This window comes from Ptychodera flava, chromosome 1 (assembly GCF_041260155.1).
Source record: "Ptychodera flava strain L36383 chromosome 1, AS_Pfla_20210202, whole genome shotgun sequence".
NCBI classification, from domain to species: domain Eukaryota; kingdom Metazoa; phylum Hemichordata; class Enteropneusta; family Ptychoderidae; genus Ptychodera; species Ptychodera flava.
In genome coordinates this window covers 782,460-802,619 of record NC_091928.1, presented here as the reverse complement: position 1 = coordinate 802,619, position 20,160 = coordinate 782,460, and the positions used below count along the sequence as shown (strand labels likewise).

General features: G+C 35.9%; 1 protein-coding gene across 5 annotated transcripts in view; it reads right to left on the bottom strand.

Annotated features, from left to right (window-relative positions):
* Window positions 1–20,160, bottom strand: part of LOC139140857 (uncharacterized) — a 126,418-nt gene that overhangs the window by 37,096 nt on the left and 69,162 nt on the right. For 4 of the 5 annotated variants that reach the window (XM_070712946.1, XM_070710703.1, XM_070711387.1 and 1 more), the window contains 7 exons: window positions 17,450–17,586; window positions 16,860–16,961; window positions 15,211–15,330; window positions 14,672–14,766; window positions 2,754–2,826; window positions 2,473–2,537; window positions 1,456–1,660 (listed from right to left, as the gene is read on the bottom strand). In XM_070712946.1, the coding sequence (XP_070569047.1) occupies window positions 1,456–1,660; window positions 2,473–2,537; window positions 2,754–2,826; window positions 14,672–14,766; window positions 15,211–15,330; window positions 16,860–16,961; window positions 17,450–17,586 (797 nt within the window). The remainder of the gene's footprint in view (window positions 1–1,455; window positions 1,661–2,472; window positions 2,538–2,753; window positions 2,827–14,671; window positions 14,767–15,210; window positions 15,331–16,859; window positions 16,962–17,449; window positions 17,587–20,160) is intronic. The other variant, XM_070713662.1, reaches the window with a different exon arrangement.

Below are 20,160 nucleotides of genomic sequence, written 5' to 3'. Positions count from 1 at the left end.
AATTTGTATAAAACCAACATAGATGATCCCTCCCCACTTCAATTCAAAGTCCAAAGCAATCTGAGGAGCAGTTTCAGAGATTCTTATACAAAAACAGAAAAAAAATTGCCCCGAAAAGGCACATATCCAAATTTCACTACGATTTGAACAAACCTGAGATCAATCCAAGAAACCTCAGTACAAACCACTGTACGAGTTTCAAACCAGTAAGGCAAGCAGTTTCAGAGAACAAGATTTTTTTTACCAACAATGGGAAGAACTGCCCCAAACGGAAGGAACGTTTTTGTGTTTTGTCCCATTTCTTGTCGGGGGTTGGGTGGGGGATCTGCTTGCTCTGGCTGCACCATGTTCCATTTTTCACATGTCCGTGGGGCAAACATGCCACTCTATGTATCGTATTACGTGACTTGTACATGAAATATAAAAATTTTTTTAGCATTTGTTTCTGAAAAGAGAGAGGTTTCACAAAGTTTCCACAAAAATTATTTGCTGTAACAAAATCAAATTCTTGTGCAAGATTTCAATTTTCTTCACAGCAAAACAGAATTTGTAAAGGAAACTTGATGTGGGTATTCTTGAAACATTTTCTGTTGAAATATATACAATATATATTATACCATATGTTGTTGTGTATGCGAAAAATGTAGAGAATTATGCGGAAAATGTAGAGAAATATTTATATGCATATTAATGAGTGAAAAAGTGGCATCATTTGTGATCAGTGCACATTCACATCTTCAACCCTGATTATACATGTACACTAAATACAAAGATTGTAAGTGCTACAGTTTTGGAGTTTTTTATGTGGACGGACATACAACCACACATATATTCACAAACACGTCGCCACCAACTTACCATATAAGTTCTCTGCATTACCAAATGAGAGCTATAAATGAGCTCTGTCCAAATAGTCTCAAGAACCCTTGGATGGGACAAAGTCTTTCACTTTTTACATTCAAAATATTTTCCATGAATGCTAATTGACTGAGCGACACATACAACATATTTAAGATTAATAAAGATTGAATACTGTAATCAACAAAAGATATTTTTTATTGCAACATATTGCAAATGTAACATCAATATCCACTACTTAGTACTGATACTGAGGTAGCATCTTGAATATGTTGCAATTAGTGTTAGTCAGTTCATTTTTTTTCAATTTTTATTTAACTTTTTGTGTCTCTCATATTCTTTATTTGTTTGTTTGAATATTTATTTGTTTATCCTGGCTTCCCTGTAGTACGAGTAACTGGAACATGGTGCAGCCAGAGCAAGCAGTTGAGTAACGTTATTTATACATCAATTGTCATACAATAATTTCAGTCATACAGACACATCTTCAGCCATGTGATCTTTAAGCTCCCTTGTTGTATGACAGATGGGAGACTAAATGCTATTTACCCTAGACAATGACTACACAATTAATCACTTTTTAATGTTAATGCTTACTTGTTAATAATCTTCGAAATGCAACTGTTGTTATACCATCAACCTCAGTTGCAGTAGCTGCCGTAAGGCTATCAGTACCACCATACCAAACATCCTCTCTTGGGGTTGACTGATCACGTGAATACAAGTCCCGAACTCTACCTAAACTTCCAACTGCCATACCAACTACCATATCAGCACAATACATCGGTCTAATTGACTCATCCTGTTATTTAAAATAATTTCAACAATTATGTTTACGTCTTGTTTACTGAAACTGACCAGCTATTTGTTGTGAACATGACAGTTCACGGGCCTGAGTGATTCCTATAATACATGTAGGTATAAATGCATTCTTGTAACAGCTTTTACCACAAACTATGGACAAAATCTATGCAGGTTTCTTTTCATAGAATCTGCCATTTCAAACACAGCCAGAATTCTATTAATCAATTTATTTATTTATCTTTTTATTTATTTAATTTTTCATTTATGCCACCATCCAATGGACAAGAAGGCCGTTAATACGATGAAGTACCCTAAACTTACTCCCATACTAAGCAATGAGTGTCTTGCCTGAGGGCATAATATCATGCTAAGTTGAGTCCACTACTCTTGCCACATGCAGATCTAAAAACTCATATCCTTTGGTCATGAGTCATTGGCCACCCTATGCTTTCTAAATTGCATCACAATGTTTGAAATTAATAAAGACATACAGCTGAAAGTAACTGTTCTCTTTGTGTACTTAAGATTACACTAAGACTAAAATTGATACATGAATTACCAAAACACAATGCCTATATCTTTGACCAATCACATCTTTGTGATATAGTATCAAATGAAATTTGATACTATATCACAAAAAAATCAATGATGTATTTATTTTGAAAAAATCAATAATGTATTCAATGGGTCTGACCATTGTTTCTGCTTTAAATGGAGATGACAGAATATGGGATAAAATTTCCCTGAGAATATCTATGTAATGATTTTGTATCTGATATCAATAAATCAATAAAATTGTAATATATCTACTGTATCAGGTTGATCAGGGTAACCAGACCGTGGAACAGGAAATGTACTACATTCAATGGAAATATCTGAAAAAAACCCAAAAAGTTGTGTATTATGTTTGTCTGTTCAATAAATTGAAAGTTGTTGAAACAAAAGTCATTTTTGTATGGTAACTAAATCACTGATTGTGTGTTGATTAACGTAATGGTGTTCTAAATCAATAGCTTATGAAATAATATCGATTCAACTGCAGCCATGTCAATGAAAAACCTAAATTTCACAATAAATACATTAGACCATACCTGCTGGCTTCCATCCCAGAGTGATCCAATTGTTTGTCAATGCCTGCACAACCATTTCTATTTCTGAAGTTTTCTGCAAGAAATGTTTGGTACATTTTTTTACTTTTGATTGAAAGATCTGCTCATGATAATTTTATCATGGATTTTTTTTCTGGTACAAAATTAATGTATCAGAGCTTTCATTTCCTGTTGACATACATCTGCATATACGCAACTTGGGCCAAGACTCTTGTCTTCAAACAAGCGACCTTGCGGCTGACAGAGCTCCGCTGTGTTACAAAGCGAATAACTATTTGATGAAGAAAGTGAAAATCTTTTGATAGCTCACTTCGGGGATGGCCTGGTCAACCAGATATGAACTGAAAATGCTCACGTGTTTCATCATATGTTGCTTTTATGTGTGAATTTGAACCTTTGCCACATGTTTGCAACTTCACTGAAAGTATTATGATCAACTTAATGAACAATATTCACCACATTAATTCTAAAAGGCCATGAAGTATACAAATATGTAATTAGCTGAAATAAAAATATTAAATTTCTTTGACTGCTGTCATTGTATCACCACTTTATATAGCAAGTGTACTTACCTTTGGCTGAGTCCTTCAAGTCATATATACCAAACTGTGAAAGCTCATTAGATATGCAAATTATAAATTAGCTGACATGAAAATGTGATATAACTTTCAACATTGTTTTAACCTGGTATAATGATCAATGTTTGTAGCATGTTTTGCAAACTTTGATCAAGTAAATCCCTGTGTATATCGTTAATTAGAAAAGAACATTGAAAGTGCAATTTAGGAATTGGCTGAAGAGCAAATGCTTAATGACCTTCAATAATGTTGCATCATAGTATCATTAATGTATATAGCAAGTTGCGTCAACTTTGGTCTAGTTCATTCAGATAAATATCCCTAATTAAGAAAGTTCATTAAATATGCAAATAAGGAATTGGCTGAAGTAAAAATGCTTAATGACTTTCAAGCGCATTATAGAATCTTCAATATATGTAGCAATTTTCATGAACTTTGGTCCAGTCAATTCAGATATATCCCTAATTAGCAAAGTTCATTAAATATGCAAATTAGGAAGTGGCTGAAGTGAAAATGCTTAATGACTTTCAATACTGTTTAGGAGGTCAAAGGTGACAGGTGTTGAACGTACGGCCGTGTTTCAGACCGGTTGAACTTGTTCTAGTTCTTTTTCTTACCGGTTTGGTAAAATTTCATGTTACTCGACTGGTAGTATGTGCATGAATGACCAGCAAACCGTTTCAAGCTAGAAATTATCAAAATGAGCATTTCTGTGGATTGCTGGAGGGCAAGAATTGGTCTCTTCGTCCAGCCCAGTAGCTGGAGACGTGGCCATGCAGATGAGCATACCAGGAACAATGGAAGAAAACGTGGGTCGCACAACAACGGAGCTCATGGGCCCCCATTTGGAATCTGTCTGCTGGTGTTTTCGGCACTAACGGTTTTACTGTTACGTGCTGGAGATGTAGAATCAAACCCTCGACCCAAATCTGATAAAACTGACAAAGAAAGTATCCACAGAAGACTACGAAGTACAAATACGGCAGTCGCAGCTACTGCTCCTGATTCTACTCCGTCGTCACCAGGTGGGTCCCCATTGATGAGTAGAAAAACAGTCGTAGAAGGAGATATAGATAACACTCTAGGACAAACCATATTGAGCCAACTCCGAGAAATGAAGGAAGAAATGAATGTAAAGTTGGAAGGTGTTCACAAAATGATAGGAGATATGACAGAAAAAATGGAGGACCAGTTAGGTGCATTGAATTGTGAAATGAACGCCTTACACTCAGAAGTGAACAGTCTAAAAGAAAAGAATGAAAGTGTAGAGAGAATTAACAAAGATTTACAGCATGAAATGGAAAATCTTAGACGGGATATGCGAAATTCACGGAAAGAAATCCAGGATGTGGTGAAAGAGAAAGATGACCTCGAAAACCAGACAAGAAGAAATAATTTATTGTTCTATGGAGTTGATCAAGAAGACGGGAAAGAGTCGTGGGAGACCACAGAAACGAAAGTAAAGAAAATTATTAAAGACCACATGAAAATAGAGAAAGATATACAGGATCATAAATGCGCCAACAACGAGAGGTTCGAAACCAATCGTCGTAATGTTTATGTCTTGGAAAGATAAAGCGCTTGTACTGAGAAATGGATTCAAGTTAAAGGACACAACTGTAAGTGTTGACGAAGATTTTTCTCAAAGAACGAGAAGAATTAGAAAGAAACTTTTCGCAAAAAGACGAGAAATTTTGAACGACGATGAAACAATTAAAACTTTGGTGCGATATGATAAACTGATTGTAAACAAATATGGTAAATCTATGGTGTATAAATATAACGAAGAGAAAAATGAAGTGTTGTGTATTTCAGAAAATCTATAGCGGTGTGGCCAAGGCCTAAACAGATGTATTGCATCTAGTGAGATTGTAAATTCTTTGAAAATAGGATGCTGGAATGTACACGGTTTGAAATCAAAGTTGAACCAACCAGGTTTTATTGAATTTTGTAATACTTTTGATGTTATCGGTTTTGTGGAAACATGGGCTAAAGAGGAATTTGATTTTACTAGATGTCTGCCTGGTTACTCTGTTTATAGTTTTGTACAACAAAGAATGACATCAAAAGGCCGACACAGTGGTGGAGTTATTGTACTTGTGAAATCAAAATAGAATTTCCAGTACATTTTTGTATGACACGTGTAAAAACATTGTAAGCCTTTGACTTCAGGAAAATAATTTATGTAAGACTTTGTAACGATAGGCTGGTGGCCTAAGTTATCGAAATAAATATTCAGTAATGAAAAATACTGTTTAATCATAGTATCTTCAATATACATACCAAGTTTGGTCAATTTTGATCAATTCGCATCAGATATATATCCCTAATTGGGAAAGTTTATTAGATATGCAAATTAGCAACTATCTTTCATGTCATCCCTTAATGGTACCCACTGCTAATATATCTTGGGGTGATTAACATTTGTAGCAAACCTCATCAAATTGTGTGCAGTCCTCCTCAATGTATAGCTGTTTTTTTCTAAAATCATTTATTATGCAAATGAGCAAAAAGCAAGCAAGCCACATCCACCAAAGATTAATTAGTTCTTGCCATTTGCAAACTGAATTTATGTATCAAATTTGATTCTGATCTGTTGAGCCGTTTTTGAGATATCAAGCGCACAGACAGACGGACAAACAGACAGACACAGAGACACACTGACGCACAAACATCGCTGCGACATAGGCGAGCAAAAAATGCCCAAAATAGCTGCAAAAATACTTTTGAAGATTTCATCATAATTGAATATGTCACATTAAGATCGACCCTCAGAACATGTCTAATAAATATCAAAGCTATCGTCTAGTTTTTTTAGAAACAAATTTTATAACCAAAAATGGCAAAAATTGCACCCAAAATACAAAAATGCAGATTTGATCATAATTATAATACATCACATCAGGACAATCTCTATGATTTGATCATAATTTCAATACATCACATCAGGATAATCTCTATGAACCTATATACCAAATATCAAAGCTATAAGACAAGCACTTTTAGTTCAAAATCTGATTTTTGGCCAAAAATATGACAAAAGTTGCCTCAAAATACAAACTTGCATATTTCTGCACAATTTGAACAAATCTTAAATAGGTCAAACCTGGGGACATATATCCCAAATATGAAAGATGTCTAACCAGTAGTTTTGAAGATTTTTAAAGATTCCTTGACCAACAATGACAAAAATTGACTTAAAAATACAAATTTGCACATATTTGAACATATCTAAATAAAGTTATCCCTAATGACCTATATACCAAATATTAAAGCTGTCGGACCAGCCATTAAGAAGGAGATTTTTGCGCAAAAACAGCAAAATTATTAAAAATACACATTTGTGTGTTTCATCACATTTGAACAAACCTGATTAAGGCCATCCCTGGGGACCTGAACTATAAATATAAGAGGAATTTTCAATTTCAGCTTAGAGTTGAAGAGCTGAAACTTTAACTTGAAAGAAATGAAATACACAGAGCTTGAATATGATGTTGACTTTGAGATCTCAAATGAACCTCAAATGTCTGTTGTCAATGCAAGAAACAAACTTTGTTTCATTTCTTCCAAGTTAAAGTTGCGCATTAACATTTTATTTCAAGAGCAGACATTTCTGTTGAGAAAACCTTCAGCTCTTTAACTCTCGCCTGAAATTGTAAAAACAGTTACACTGTAGATCAAGTGTATCTCTCAGTCTAGACTGCCGCTGCTGCGGATGCCGGTTTACTGTAATTAATCAATGAGTTGGTAGCTTTGAAATGTGTTGTCGTACCTTGAAGCTAATCATTTGTTTTGTGCGTGAAATGTGTCCGTCTCGTACGCTGAGTTGCTGTACCTAGGTGAAACGCACTGCACAATGTTGTCTGGTCATCACATTGGATTGTATAACAACAAAACTGACATGCATAGGAAATTATAGCATGAAACCTATGCTAAGTTTGATTGAAGTTCTTTCTTGCTAGTCTAAGAAATGACTCCAGACAGATGGACGTATGTTAGGTCTATGTACCGGCAGATACGCAAACATACAGCTAAATCTGTAATCTGCCTTGATTATTATCCACCAGGAACTAGTAAACCATAAAAGGGGTCATGAGATGTTTTAATGGAAATATTTGCAAATTTTCACTACAACCAGATGTGAACTGAATGTGCTCACATTTTTTACAACAGGTTCATTAATAGTATTATGCTTCACAGAACAATCAGATATCTGTTATATCATTATATGTAGCAGGTTTCATCAACTTTCGCACAGTACTCTTTGAGTTATATCACTAATTGCAAAACTTTACTTAATATGCAAATGAGCTGTTTATTAACTTGACACTGCTCAATGCTTCATGGGACAATTAGATACCGATCAGATCAACATATGTAGCATGTTTCATTAAACTTAATACTGTAATTTTGGAGTAATATCACTAATTAAAAAGTTCATTAAATATGCAAATCAACCCTAAACTTACTTGACACTGCTCATCGTTTCATTGCAAAATTAGATATTTATCAGATCAATATCTGTAGCAGGTTTCACAAAATTCGGTGCCGTAATTTTAGAGTTATATATCTAATTACAAAGTTCATTAAATATGCAAATGAACCCTTAATTAACTTCACACTACTTAATGCTTTTTACCAATTAGATATCCGTCCGATTATTATCTGCAGCAGATTTGATCAAATTTGGTACATTTATTTCGGAGTTATATGACCAATTACAAAACTTCATAAGATATGCAAATGAGTTATTTATTACCTTGACACTGCCCAGTGCTTCAATTAGATATATCAGATCAATATCCGTTGCATGTATCATAAAATTGGGGTAGGAATTTTAGAGTTATATCACTAATAACAAGTCATTGACAATGACATAGTCCCCACTTGTAATAGGAGTATTAGTCTAGATGGGACAGGGAAATGTGGTCATTAAGAAGTATCACTGGAGTGTGGCGTTCAGATCTAAGAACACATAGGTCTATATCATTGTTCCCAATTTGAAACAAGAGGCATGTCTAAGTTATGGTTCTAAATCAGGAAAAAAGATCAGACCTCCAGCTGTATTGGCCAGCCAAGAAATACATATGCGCATAATAAATGAGGTACAAGATGTGACATCTTAAGGTCTATTATCCTATCAAAATTGAAGCATAAAGAACTTGTGGTTACTGAGTTAAGCATATATAAGTATAATCAAGGTCAAAGGTCATCAAGGTCATGTAACATTTCGAAAAAAAAAAATTGTATTGCTAATTAATCCCTATATGCAAAAATCCAGACCTCTAGCTCTATTGGCTTGCCCAGAATTATATATGCACATAATTAATGAGGTAAACTATGTGTTGTCATAAGGTCTACCATCCTACTAAATATAAAGGACATAGCACTTGTGGTTACTTATTGACATAAACATGTATTTTAGGTAAAAGGTTATCGAGGTCACATGAAATTTTGTCAAACAATTTCTATCCTATAGTTATCCCTATATACCAAATATCAGACATCTAGCTCTATTGGCTCGCTCAAAGTTAGATATGTGCATAATTAATGAGGTACAATATGTGGCGTCATAAGGTGTCCCATCATACCAAATATGAAGGGTGTAGCACTTGTGGTTACTGAGTTATGGACAAATATGTATATTTGAGGTCAAAGGTCATTGAGGTCATGTGACATTTTGTCAAAAAAATTGTATCGCTAAGTTATCCCTATATACCAAAAATCAGACCTCTAGCTCTATTGGCTCGCTCAAAATTAGATATGCACATAATTAATGAGGTACAATATGTGGCATCATAAGGTGTCCCATCATACCAAATATGAAGAGTTTAGCACTTGTGGTTAGTGAGTTATAGACAAATATGTATATTTGAGGTCAAAGGTCATTGAGGTCATGTGACATTTTGTCAAAAAAATTGTATTGCTAAGTTATCCCTATATACCAAAAATCAGACCTCTAGCTCTATTGGCTCGCTCAAAATTAGATATGCACATAATTAATGAGGTACAATATGTGGCGTCATAAGGTGTCCATCATACTGTATATGAAAGGTTTAGCACTTGTGGTTGCTGAGTTATGGACAAATATATATATTTGAGGTCAAAGGTCACCAAGGTCACATGACATTTTGTCAAAGTGTCTGAGATATCTGCGTGAACGGATGGACTCACGGACAGACATGACCCAATCTATAAGCCCCCTGAACTTTATCTGTGGGGACTAAAAACTGTGTCACTGCATCCTTTTTGCAATATGAATACCATGAGAAACTAAATTTTATTTTTCTTGGCCTTATCTTATACCCGTACATGGAAGTCTATGGAGAACAGCCTTATACATGGGAGTCTATGGAGGCGTAAACTAAAAAGTCCTCTAACGCGGCCAAATTTGATCGCATCGTGAAACAAATCAACATGCATCTGTATGAGGTAGGGTACTATCCTTGTACCAAGTTTTAACAAAATCGCTCCAGGCGTCTCTGAGATATCTGCGTGAACGGACGGACGGACGGACGCACACACGCATGGACATGACCAAACCTGTAAGTCCCCCCCGGAAGGTGTCAGTGGGCACTAAAAAGAATTGGCACAGGAATATCTCAGATATCTGCATTCATAAGCCCCTGTGCATGGACACAGCATTAATATTAATTTCATCCTGGGGACCCTGTGGATCATACCTTGGGACCCTGTGGATGGATATCAAAGACAGGAAAGAAAATGGCTGTCACACAGCCATTTATGATCGAATCATTACAAAAATCGGCATGCATGTATATGTGATAGAGATTAATATAGGTATCAACTTTCAATGCAATCCCGCGCGTCATTGCTGAGAAATTTACGTGAACGCCCGCACAGTTGTAAAAGATAGGAAACAAAATGGCCGCCACGCAGCCATTTTAGACCAGATCAAAACAAAAATCAATGTGCATATGTGTAACATATAGAGTAATCTATGTACCAAGTTTGAATGGAATCGCTCCTAACATCACTGAGAAATTTGCGTTAACATACGCACTGACATCAAATACAGGAAACAAAATGGCTGCCAGACGGCCATATTGAATCAGATCGTAAAACAAATCGATGTGCATATGTACGGCATAGGTGATAATCCTCGTACTAACTTTGAAAGAAATCGCTCCAGGCGTCTCTGAGATATCTGCGTGAACGGACGGACGGACGCACACACGGACGCACGCACGGACATGACCAAACCTATAAGTCCCCCCGGACGGTGTCCGTGGGGACTAACAAAAGTTCATTAAATATGCAAATGAGCAGAAAATTGACATGACACTCATAGCATCATCATAATGTTCTGAGACTGTCATCTGTGAACAGTGTCATGAAATTTTGTGCAGTATTTCTTGATATATGTCAACACTGCCATTACCGTCTCCATAGGAAACCATTATATGAAAAAAAATTATATTTAATAACTTCATTAATAAGCAAGCCATACTTACCAAAATCTAATTATTTTTTACCATTAGCATAGGGTACCTGTCTACCAAATCTGACTTTAATCCGTTTAGGCGTTTTTGAGTTATCGTGTAAACACACACACACACACTCACATACGGACAGATAGACTTTGCTATGACATTAGCTCATGTGTGTGAACATGTGAGCTAAAAAGGCACATCACCCCTCATGATCAGTGCCCTCATGGGTGAAAGTTTTGAGGAATAATATAATAATAGAAAGCATTTGCAAGCAAAAGCGAAGTTCCAGAGACCAGAGCAGCAGAAGAAAAGAGAATGTGACACAAAGATTGACAGTGGCGGTAACAACAGAATACAACTAAAAGCAAGGCAGTCCAGGGAATAACAGTACACAGATTACAAATGCCTACATGTATGGTAAAAAACGCAACATATACATACAGGGGCGACAACGCACGGAAATGTATATCAACGAGGGGAGACATTGGACCTAGGCTGTTGAACTTGAAAACCCTGGGGACCACATGGCTACCCACTCAGCTCTGGACATTCAACAAAGAAAGCCTCGTATATGTATACAATTCTATAATAACAACAAGTCATTGAAAATGACATAGTCCCCACTTGTAAAGGAATATTAGTCTTGATGGGGCAGGGAAATGTGGTCATTAAGAAGTATCACTGGAGTGTATATGTTGAGATCTATGGGCACATAGGTCTATGTCATTGTTCCCAATTTGAAACACATGAGGTATGTCTAAGTTATGGTTCTAAATCGGGAAAAAAAATCAGACCTATAGCTGTATTGGCCAGCCAAGAAATACATATGCACATAATAAATGAGGTACAAGATGTGACATCATAAGGTCTAATATCCTATCAAAATTGGAGGGTATAGAACTTGTGGTTACTGAGTTATGCAAATATATGTATAATCAAGGTCAAAGGTCATTGAGGTCACAAGACATTTGGTCAAAAAATTTCTATCCTATAGTTATCCCTATATACCAAAAATCAGAAATCCAGCTCTATTGGCTTGCTCAGAATTAGATATGTGCATAATTAATGAGGTACAGTGTGTGGTTTCATAAGGTCTTCCATCATAACAAATATGAAGGGTGTACCACTTGTGGTTACTGAGTTATGGACAAATATGTTTATTTGAGGTCAAAGGTCTCCGAGGTCACGTGTCATTTGTCAAAAAAATTGAATTGCTAAGTTATCCCTATATACCAAAAATCAGACCTCTACCTCTATTGGCTCGCTCAAAATTAGATATGTGCATAATTAATGAGGTACAATATGTGGCGTCATAAGGTGTCCCATCATACCATATATGAAGGGTGTAGCACTTGTGGTTACTGAGTTATGGACAAATATGTATATTTGAGGTCAAAGGTCACCGAGGTCACTTGACATTATGTCAAAATATCTGATATATCTGCGTGAACGGAGGGACATGACCCAATCTATAAGGCCCCTGGACTTCATCCGTGGGGACTAAAAACTGTGTCACTGAATCCTTTTTGCAATATGAATACGATGAGAAACTAAAGATATATATAACTAAAGACATATCTAATTCTGAGCAAGCCAATAGAGCTGGATGTCTGATATTTGGTATATAGGGATAACGGACTCATACATGGGAGTCCATGGAGGTGGTAAACTAAAAAGTCCTTTAACAGGGCCAAATTTGATCGCATTGTGAAACAAATCGACGTGCATCTGTGTGGGGTAGGGTACTATCCTTGTGCAAAGTTTGAAAGAAATTGACCAGGACATGTCTGAGATATATGCGTAAACAGACGGACGGACGCATGTACGCACACACGCACGCACGCACAGACATGACCAAACCTATAAGTCCCCCCGGACGGTGTCCGTGGGGACTAATAAATTTTATTTCGAGAACCAGTCATTATCAACGGTCATACTCTAGACCTTGTATTGACCCGAACATCTGAACCATGGCTTGGAAATTTCATAATTGACAATAGAATGCCATCCGATCATTCTGCTGTCCATTTCACGTTCATGATCACTCGTCCCCTTCCAACAAGAATTACAAGGGAACAGCGCAACATCAAGAGCATTAATTTAATGAATCTTAAATACTCCATTAACAACACTCAACATCCGGAGTCGATTAATGAAATAAACAAGCTGACAGAAGTTTACAATTCTACATTGAAAAGTTTGATAGATTTGCATGCTCTCAATGGCCAAACAGAGAACCATTGTGCAGAAACCCTATGCTGAATGGTTTACAGAAGACCTACTGGCTAAGCGTACATATTAGGCTCTGAGATCACTTGAACAAAAGTGGCGTTCTTCTCAACTTGAGTATGACCGTTCCGGTGTGTACTCCCGAGTACATGTTAATGAGTTAGACTGAGAGATTGAATGAGATCTTCAAACTGACAAGCATCACTGTCATTTGCATCATCCACATGAATATTAAAATCCCCTGCAATCAGTAGGCGACCAGGTGCAAATAACAGGCTTTCCATTAAAGTGCCAAATTCCGAGATAAAAAATTGCACGGAGAATTTATGTTTTGCTGAATACGGTGGACGATAAATGATGATGACACAAAGGGTAGAACTGCCTGTAGAGATATTCACATCCATGGCTTCAAAAGATTTATACTTGGTACACTTGTTCTTCTTAGTTTCCAGATTAGATCTTGTGAGTGCTATACTTCCACCCTTCCGATTACAACGCGGTGCTTGCAAAATATTAAAGCCTGGTATGGAAGATGACAAATTTGCTTCTACCAGGGTACGATTTTTATCCGTGATCCAGGATTCACTAATCATAAAAATATCCGTAGTGTTGGAAATAATCGAAGCACATAGAGCACTAACTTTACCATCCATCGATCTTGCATTCCACACAGTAAAATTTACACAGTCACGTAAATAATATGAAGAAACTCTTTTTACTGAAGTTAGCACAGTATTTCTTGCTGGAGTTGAAACAAACTTGTTCTCGGCATGACGTGAAAAAGCGCTGATAACTGTAGGAATTATCTGTGACAAAGGACGATAATTCACATAGCCACCTCTCTTACCGCGGGGTCTTTTCCATCTTTTTGACCACCAACTTCCAGTCAAAATCCTGTAGAGGGATTTTATCTAAGGTAGTCTTAAGCATACCTGGGAAGATCTTTGTAGGGCGAGAAGTTCATGACGGCCATATTGTATTTTCATGGCTTGATCGATGGCTGGGCTACCAGATGAGAAATTCGACAAGAAATCAACAAAACACACCAATAACGCCAATCCAGAAGTCCAAACGGTCACCTGCATCGCTGTTGCACACGATAAAAAGGTTTTTGATGGCTAAAAAGGTTCACGGCTGCTAAAATACCATTGCGGAGCGCTGAACAACATGAGGCTGCTACCTAGAGCGCCACCACAGTAGTGAAAGGAATTTCACTACTGTGGTCCCGCTTTTATAGCTTCACTCACCACAGGAAAGAAAGGATCTTGAAACACATTTCCAAATTTCAAAACACACATGCATGGAGCCATTCCCTACATACTGAGGTCTGAAAGCTGTAAGACAGGCATTATTGGATAGGTTTGACTAAAATGAAGCAATTTGTAAAAAAATTTGCAAATTGCATCATCACTTGAACAGATCTCCTTACGGTCACCTCTTTGAATATGAATAAATTTATGACCAGTCCAGAGTTTCAGAAAAGGAGTGAAAAGTTGACGGACACACAGAAAACGATGATGACAGAAAATCAATGTGTCAGATAGAATGTCTGAGTCACTAGCACAGCTAAAGAGTGGCTTAGAACCAATATTAGGACAAATCATCACACTTGTTTCATAGCACAGTTACGCAGACTTACCTCCAAAATCTTCCAATAGAGATTGATGTTTTCATTAAGTTCTTTATGATTGTAGGTACCACTTGATACATCAATGTTAAAATCCGTGGGGTTTGCTTGGAAAAAAATCATATGACATATGAAATAGTATGAGATATAAAATGTGTTAATTTACAGGATATTGTTGGTCATAAAGAATAACGCAAATCATTCCCCAATGAGGTTAATGTATACTTCATTATGGTAATACTACAATTGACAATGTGGTGATCACATCATCAGTAGTGCAGTTTGCTGTGAAAAAAAAAAACATGTTTTACTTTGTTTTTATTGTAGACCACAATATACGGCACATTTTCCCTTCCCAGAATAATCATTTATGGCACTGAATTTTTCTCCATGTCTTAAGTCGCTTGAGCAACTAATTTCTCTCAAAAAAATTTCATGTTATATTATACTCTTTTAATTTCAGAAATTGTGCTGTGTTTCCATTGATATTATATATTCCTGTTAGCCTCATCTCCCAAATTAATTTTTAAATTCAATTTCACTTGACATACCTTGACAACCTACTCCAAAGTACCCCTCTTGGCAAAAACACTTTTTCTTTGGATAGAATGTTCCTTGCGAGTCAAGGCACCTGCCATAATCTCCACAATCTATGTCATCTTCACATTCATCTAAACGAAAAAGTTGAGGCACTTTTACTTTTACAAACTTGTAAGATACAGACATTTTTCCCATGCTCACAGATGTTGTTGTTCTGTGATTTAAATGTTCTGTTCTGATAAAAAGGTGCATGTATGTGCAGTTACAAACGAAATACAAAACTGTCATTCACATTAATGAAGCTATAAAAGCGGGAGAAAACTGTTCATGGTTCCAATGGCACTTCAGTACCATGCATATTTTCACTTGCCAATCAAGGTCTTTGAAGACAATACAATTGATCATCCTGTGATGTTCATACTGGTACATATATGCTATATGGGATGATAAATACACATGAAAGAAATGTAGATTCTCACAACAAATTTTGAAAGAATGTAACATTGACATTCATACATACATACAGGTGTACATTTCTGGAGTAGCATAATGATAGAAAGGTAGACCATCAATGTGGACAATACTGCCAAACTTTAAAAGACATTTTGTATCCAAAGATTGAAACAAACCAAAGTTAACACGTAGGCTACAAGAAAAATACTGTCAAGGACAATGTGCTCATATTTGGTTTTCATTGGTACATCAAGAAATATTTAAACCAGAAAAACAAGAATGACAAAAGTTAAGTAAGGTCTGCAACTTCAGGTACTGGAGGTCAACTTTAGGAACAGGCTTAGCATAGGAATGTTTCAACGCAGTCTTTCATGGTTTCAGCAGGTCTGCCGATATGTATTAGTTCATGAACAATAACAGGAAATGACTCATAGGTCAGTGGAGTAGCCTTCAGTCATTGGCATGCCACCACTCCTGCGCATTTGCAGGATTTCCCCTTTTTCTTCAACCTCATTTGCATATTTTTGACACTGACATGTTCATTTGAACAACGTCACATCTCAACCCCTGGGTCTACCTGCAGTACACCAAAATACTGTGATGGTAGGTGTGGTGGTTTGAGAGCTTTTGTGTGTGATGGACATACATCTGCACGCACAAACATATATACACATATATACAGACATACAGACAGACACAAAGACACCACTGACTCACCATGTAAGTTCTATATGAGCTAATAAAAAACCATTGAGACATGAACATATGTGTAAATCAATAAAGTTATTAAAGTTATTAAATAAAGAAAACTGATGTGACACAAATGTCTTTAAAATGAAGATTATTTCAAAGTGATGGCTCAGTACATTTCTACAATTAAACTGAAGGTCAGCAACTACGGTATAAAGAAGAAGGTATTTTGTAACCATTCTCAGATTTCTAGTCACATTGTCAGACATGAACAAATAAACTAAAAACTCTGGACAACACTAAGTTGAATCAATTTGCTAGATTAAGGGTGAACATTTATTTTTAAATTGTTTAAAGTTCTAAATTTGTGACTTTGTCAGTTTAATTGTCAAACAGTGTTCTGTGTTTTATTTTTTTTTGGTTTCATTCACAATCGGAAAAAGAATTATCCTTTAATAGTGCCTACAATCACAGTGACTGAAAGGATTAAATTACTTTAAAAAGAGTAATTCCATACCTTGATACTGGCACGCATCACCTTTATACAGCCTATCACACATGCATGTTCCATTAATACATGCACCGTTGTCTGAACAATCAGATGGACATGATAGATTCTCTATAAATACAATATTAAAAACAATTTGTAGTGATGCAGGCTGTGTTTTAGACTTGTTCAAAGTCACTGGGCTTATCAATTAACATCAGAGTAAGTCAAGATATAAACTTGCTGTAGCAAACTTGCAAAAATGGTATAATCATGGAACCCAGAGACTTGAGCACTTAAACAGTTTGCATATATAGTTAACAAAAATGATGTCTGGCAAACCAACAGAAGCAAATCACCCATAAGCAAGTTTTAAGAACTATCAAAGATAATTCTGGATCATTTCTGATAAACACGCATGGCATACGATAATTTGCTTACATGATAGTATGTAATAGTTAGTTCAGAGCTTCTGTGTTCCACACTTCCTTATATCATTATAATATATTAAATATTTTCTTATTAGTGTAACCCTTTGATGTTCATGAAAACAAAAATATGTGGTGATATGTGTGATAATACAAGACAACAAGATGCCCATTATAAAAATAATAACTTGCCTTGAATGACAATATCAGCACAACTGAGGTAATCTCTTTTTAGTTGCAGTTCTGGAATTGAAACTTCACGTCGTACCCGCAAAATACAATCACTGCAGACATAGTTGGCTGGTAAGGTAACAGTGTAATTTTCTCGCCTGAAATTCAGAGGATTGGACATTTGGTACGCAAGTAACATTCTATATTTGATCATAGCTTATGTACATATCTGTCACTTCAATACAGCGAATCATAGAGGTACATCAAGTGCTGGTATATTTCTTCCCACAATACTAATCTGAGATCTGAAGGACAAGTATAAACACAGAAGGTACAGCTGATTTCACTTGACATTGCCAATATGGTGACTGGTATACATACTGTGCATGGAACCAAAAATCTGTTCTTGAAACACAAACAACAGAAAATCTCATGCTGACTCCTTAATTACAGCTTGTAGACTGGAAATTCACACAGCCAATGTTCATCTTGTCTTGTGAGTATAACAAATGTGTCACCATTTTCCCGTGTAGAATCTGTTCAGTTTATTTATTTCACATTCATTTACTTGTACTTATTGTATTTCTTGATTGGTGTGATATGGGCAAAATCTCACATACAAAAATACCTATAGGATGCTATAAGATTCCTGTTGCACAGGCTTTTCAAGCTTGTAGGACTTTTTGTACGGTGCTCTGCTGTCTTGAGAGTAGGGCCTGGACACTTAATTTATGCATGTATTCATTGATAAAGGGGAAATAACACAATGCATACTATCATCAGGTATACAAATTATATTGCTAAGAAGTGAAGGGGAACAAAAAACACCATTATATAAATTTCTCCGCAGCACAACATCATAAAAAGACACGATGACAGTACATACAGGTGTCCACTTGAAGTTTTGTGTCATCAAGTAATGGGTTAAATGAACACACTTGAGTCTGAAAGAAATATTTTGTCCTCGGAAGATGTATAAAGTTTGGGCCAAATTAGGAATAATACCCTCCTCAGTTTCTCATCTGTGATCAATACAACCACTGTGATAGTATTATGCTTCAATTTCACGATTACTTCACCACTTTAATACATGACAGTGTGTTGAAGTTTATTAGAATTACTGCAATCTTAGTTCTCTGTTTTGATATGTATATGCCACAGACTTGGGAAAGTCTTCGCTGCCTCACTTTTTGTACATCCTTATATTGACCTAGACAAACCATTTAAAGATGGAGACATGTCTTGAGACAAATGACTAAAATCTACTACAATTATGTTTAAAGGGAGGCAGTCATCAGAACTCTGCTCAAAGGTTGCCAGGGACCCTTAAAAATCAATGTACACACTATATCTACCGTACTATACGCTGATGATAAGTGAAAGTTAAAACATGTTTGTTAACAATGAATATCGTGAAATTTAAATATTGATGCATCTACCGCAGATATCATGCATGAAATACATTGGTCGTCTAAATATTAATTTAGTTGATGCTTAGTATAAAAATCGACTAACATCATTGTGCATACGATCCTTTTCTGAGCTAAAACTGCATTATATGTCTAATTGCCTATATGACAATGACCTTTGTATTGTTTAGACCAAATGATTTTGACCATTTTTAGCTCACGTGTGTAAACATGTGGGCTATTGTCATAGCGATGTCTGTCTGTCTGTCTGTCCGTGTGTGTGTGTGTGTGTGTGTGTGTGTGTGTGTGTCTGTCTGTCTGTTTACACGATAACTCAAAAACGCCTGAACGGATTCAAGTCAGATTTGGTACACAGGTACCATGTGGTACTTGCAAGAACTGATTAGATTTTGGTTAGTGTGGCTTGCATATTAATGAAGTTATGCAATATCGAATTTTTCCATACAATGGTTTCCCTATGGAGACGGTAATGACAGTGTAGACACATATCAAGAAATACTGCACAAAATTTCATGAAACTTTTCACAGATGACAATCTAAGAACATTATGATGATACTGTGAGTGTCATGTCAATTATCTTCTCATTTGCATATTTAATGAACTTTTGTTATTAGTGAGATAACTCTGAAATTCCTGCACCAAACTTGATGATACTTGCAACAAATATTGATCTAATATATATCTAATTATAGTTAGAAGCATTAGGCAGTGTCAAGTTAATAAATAGCTTATTTGTATATTTTATGAAGGTTTGTAATTAGTCATATAACTCCGATATAACTTCACCAAATGTGATGCAATCTGCTGCAGATACTGATCCGACTGATATCTAACTGTAGTGTAAAGCATTTAGTAGTGTAGAATTAATTAAGGGTTCATTTGCATATTTAATGAACTTTGTAATAAGGTATATAACTCTGAAATTACAGCACCCAAGTCAGTGAAATTGGGTACAAATATTGTTTTGATAAATATCTAATTGTACTAAGAAGCATTTGGCAGTGTCAAGTTAACAAATAGGCCATTTGCATATTTTATGAAGTTTAGTAATTAGTGGTATAACTCCAAAATAACTGCACCAAATGTGCTGAAACCTGCTGCAGATACTGATCCGACAGATATCTAATTGTGGTGTAAAGCATTTAGTTGTGTGAAGTTAATTAAGGGTTCATTTGCATATTTAATGAACTTCGTAATTAGTGATTTTACTCCAAAATTAAAGCATTAAATTTGATGAAACTTGCTACAGATGTTGATCTGATAAATATCCAATTGTACTGAGAAGCATTGAGCAGTGTCAA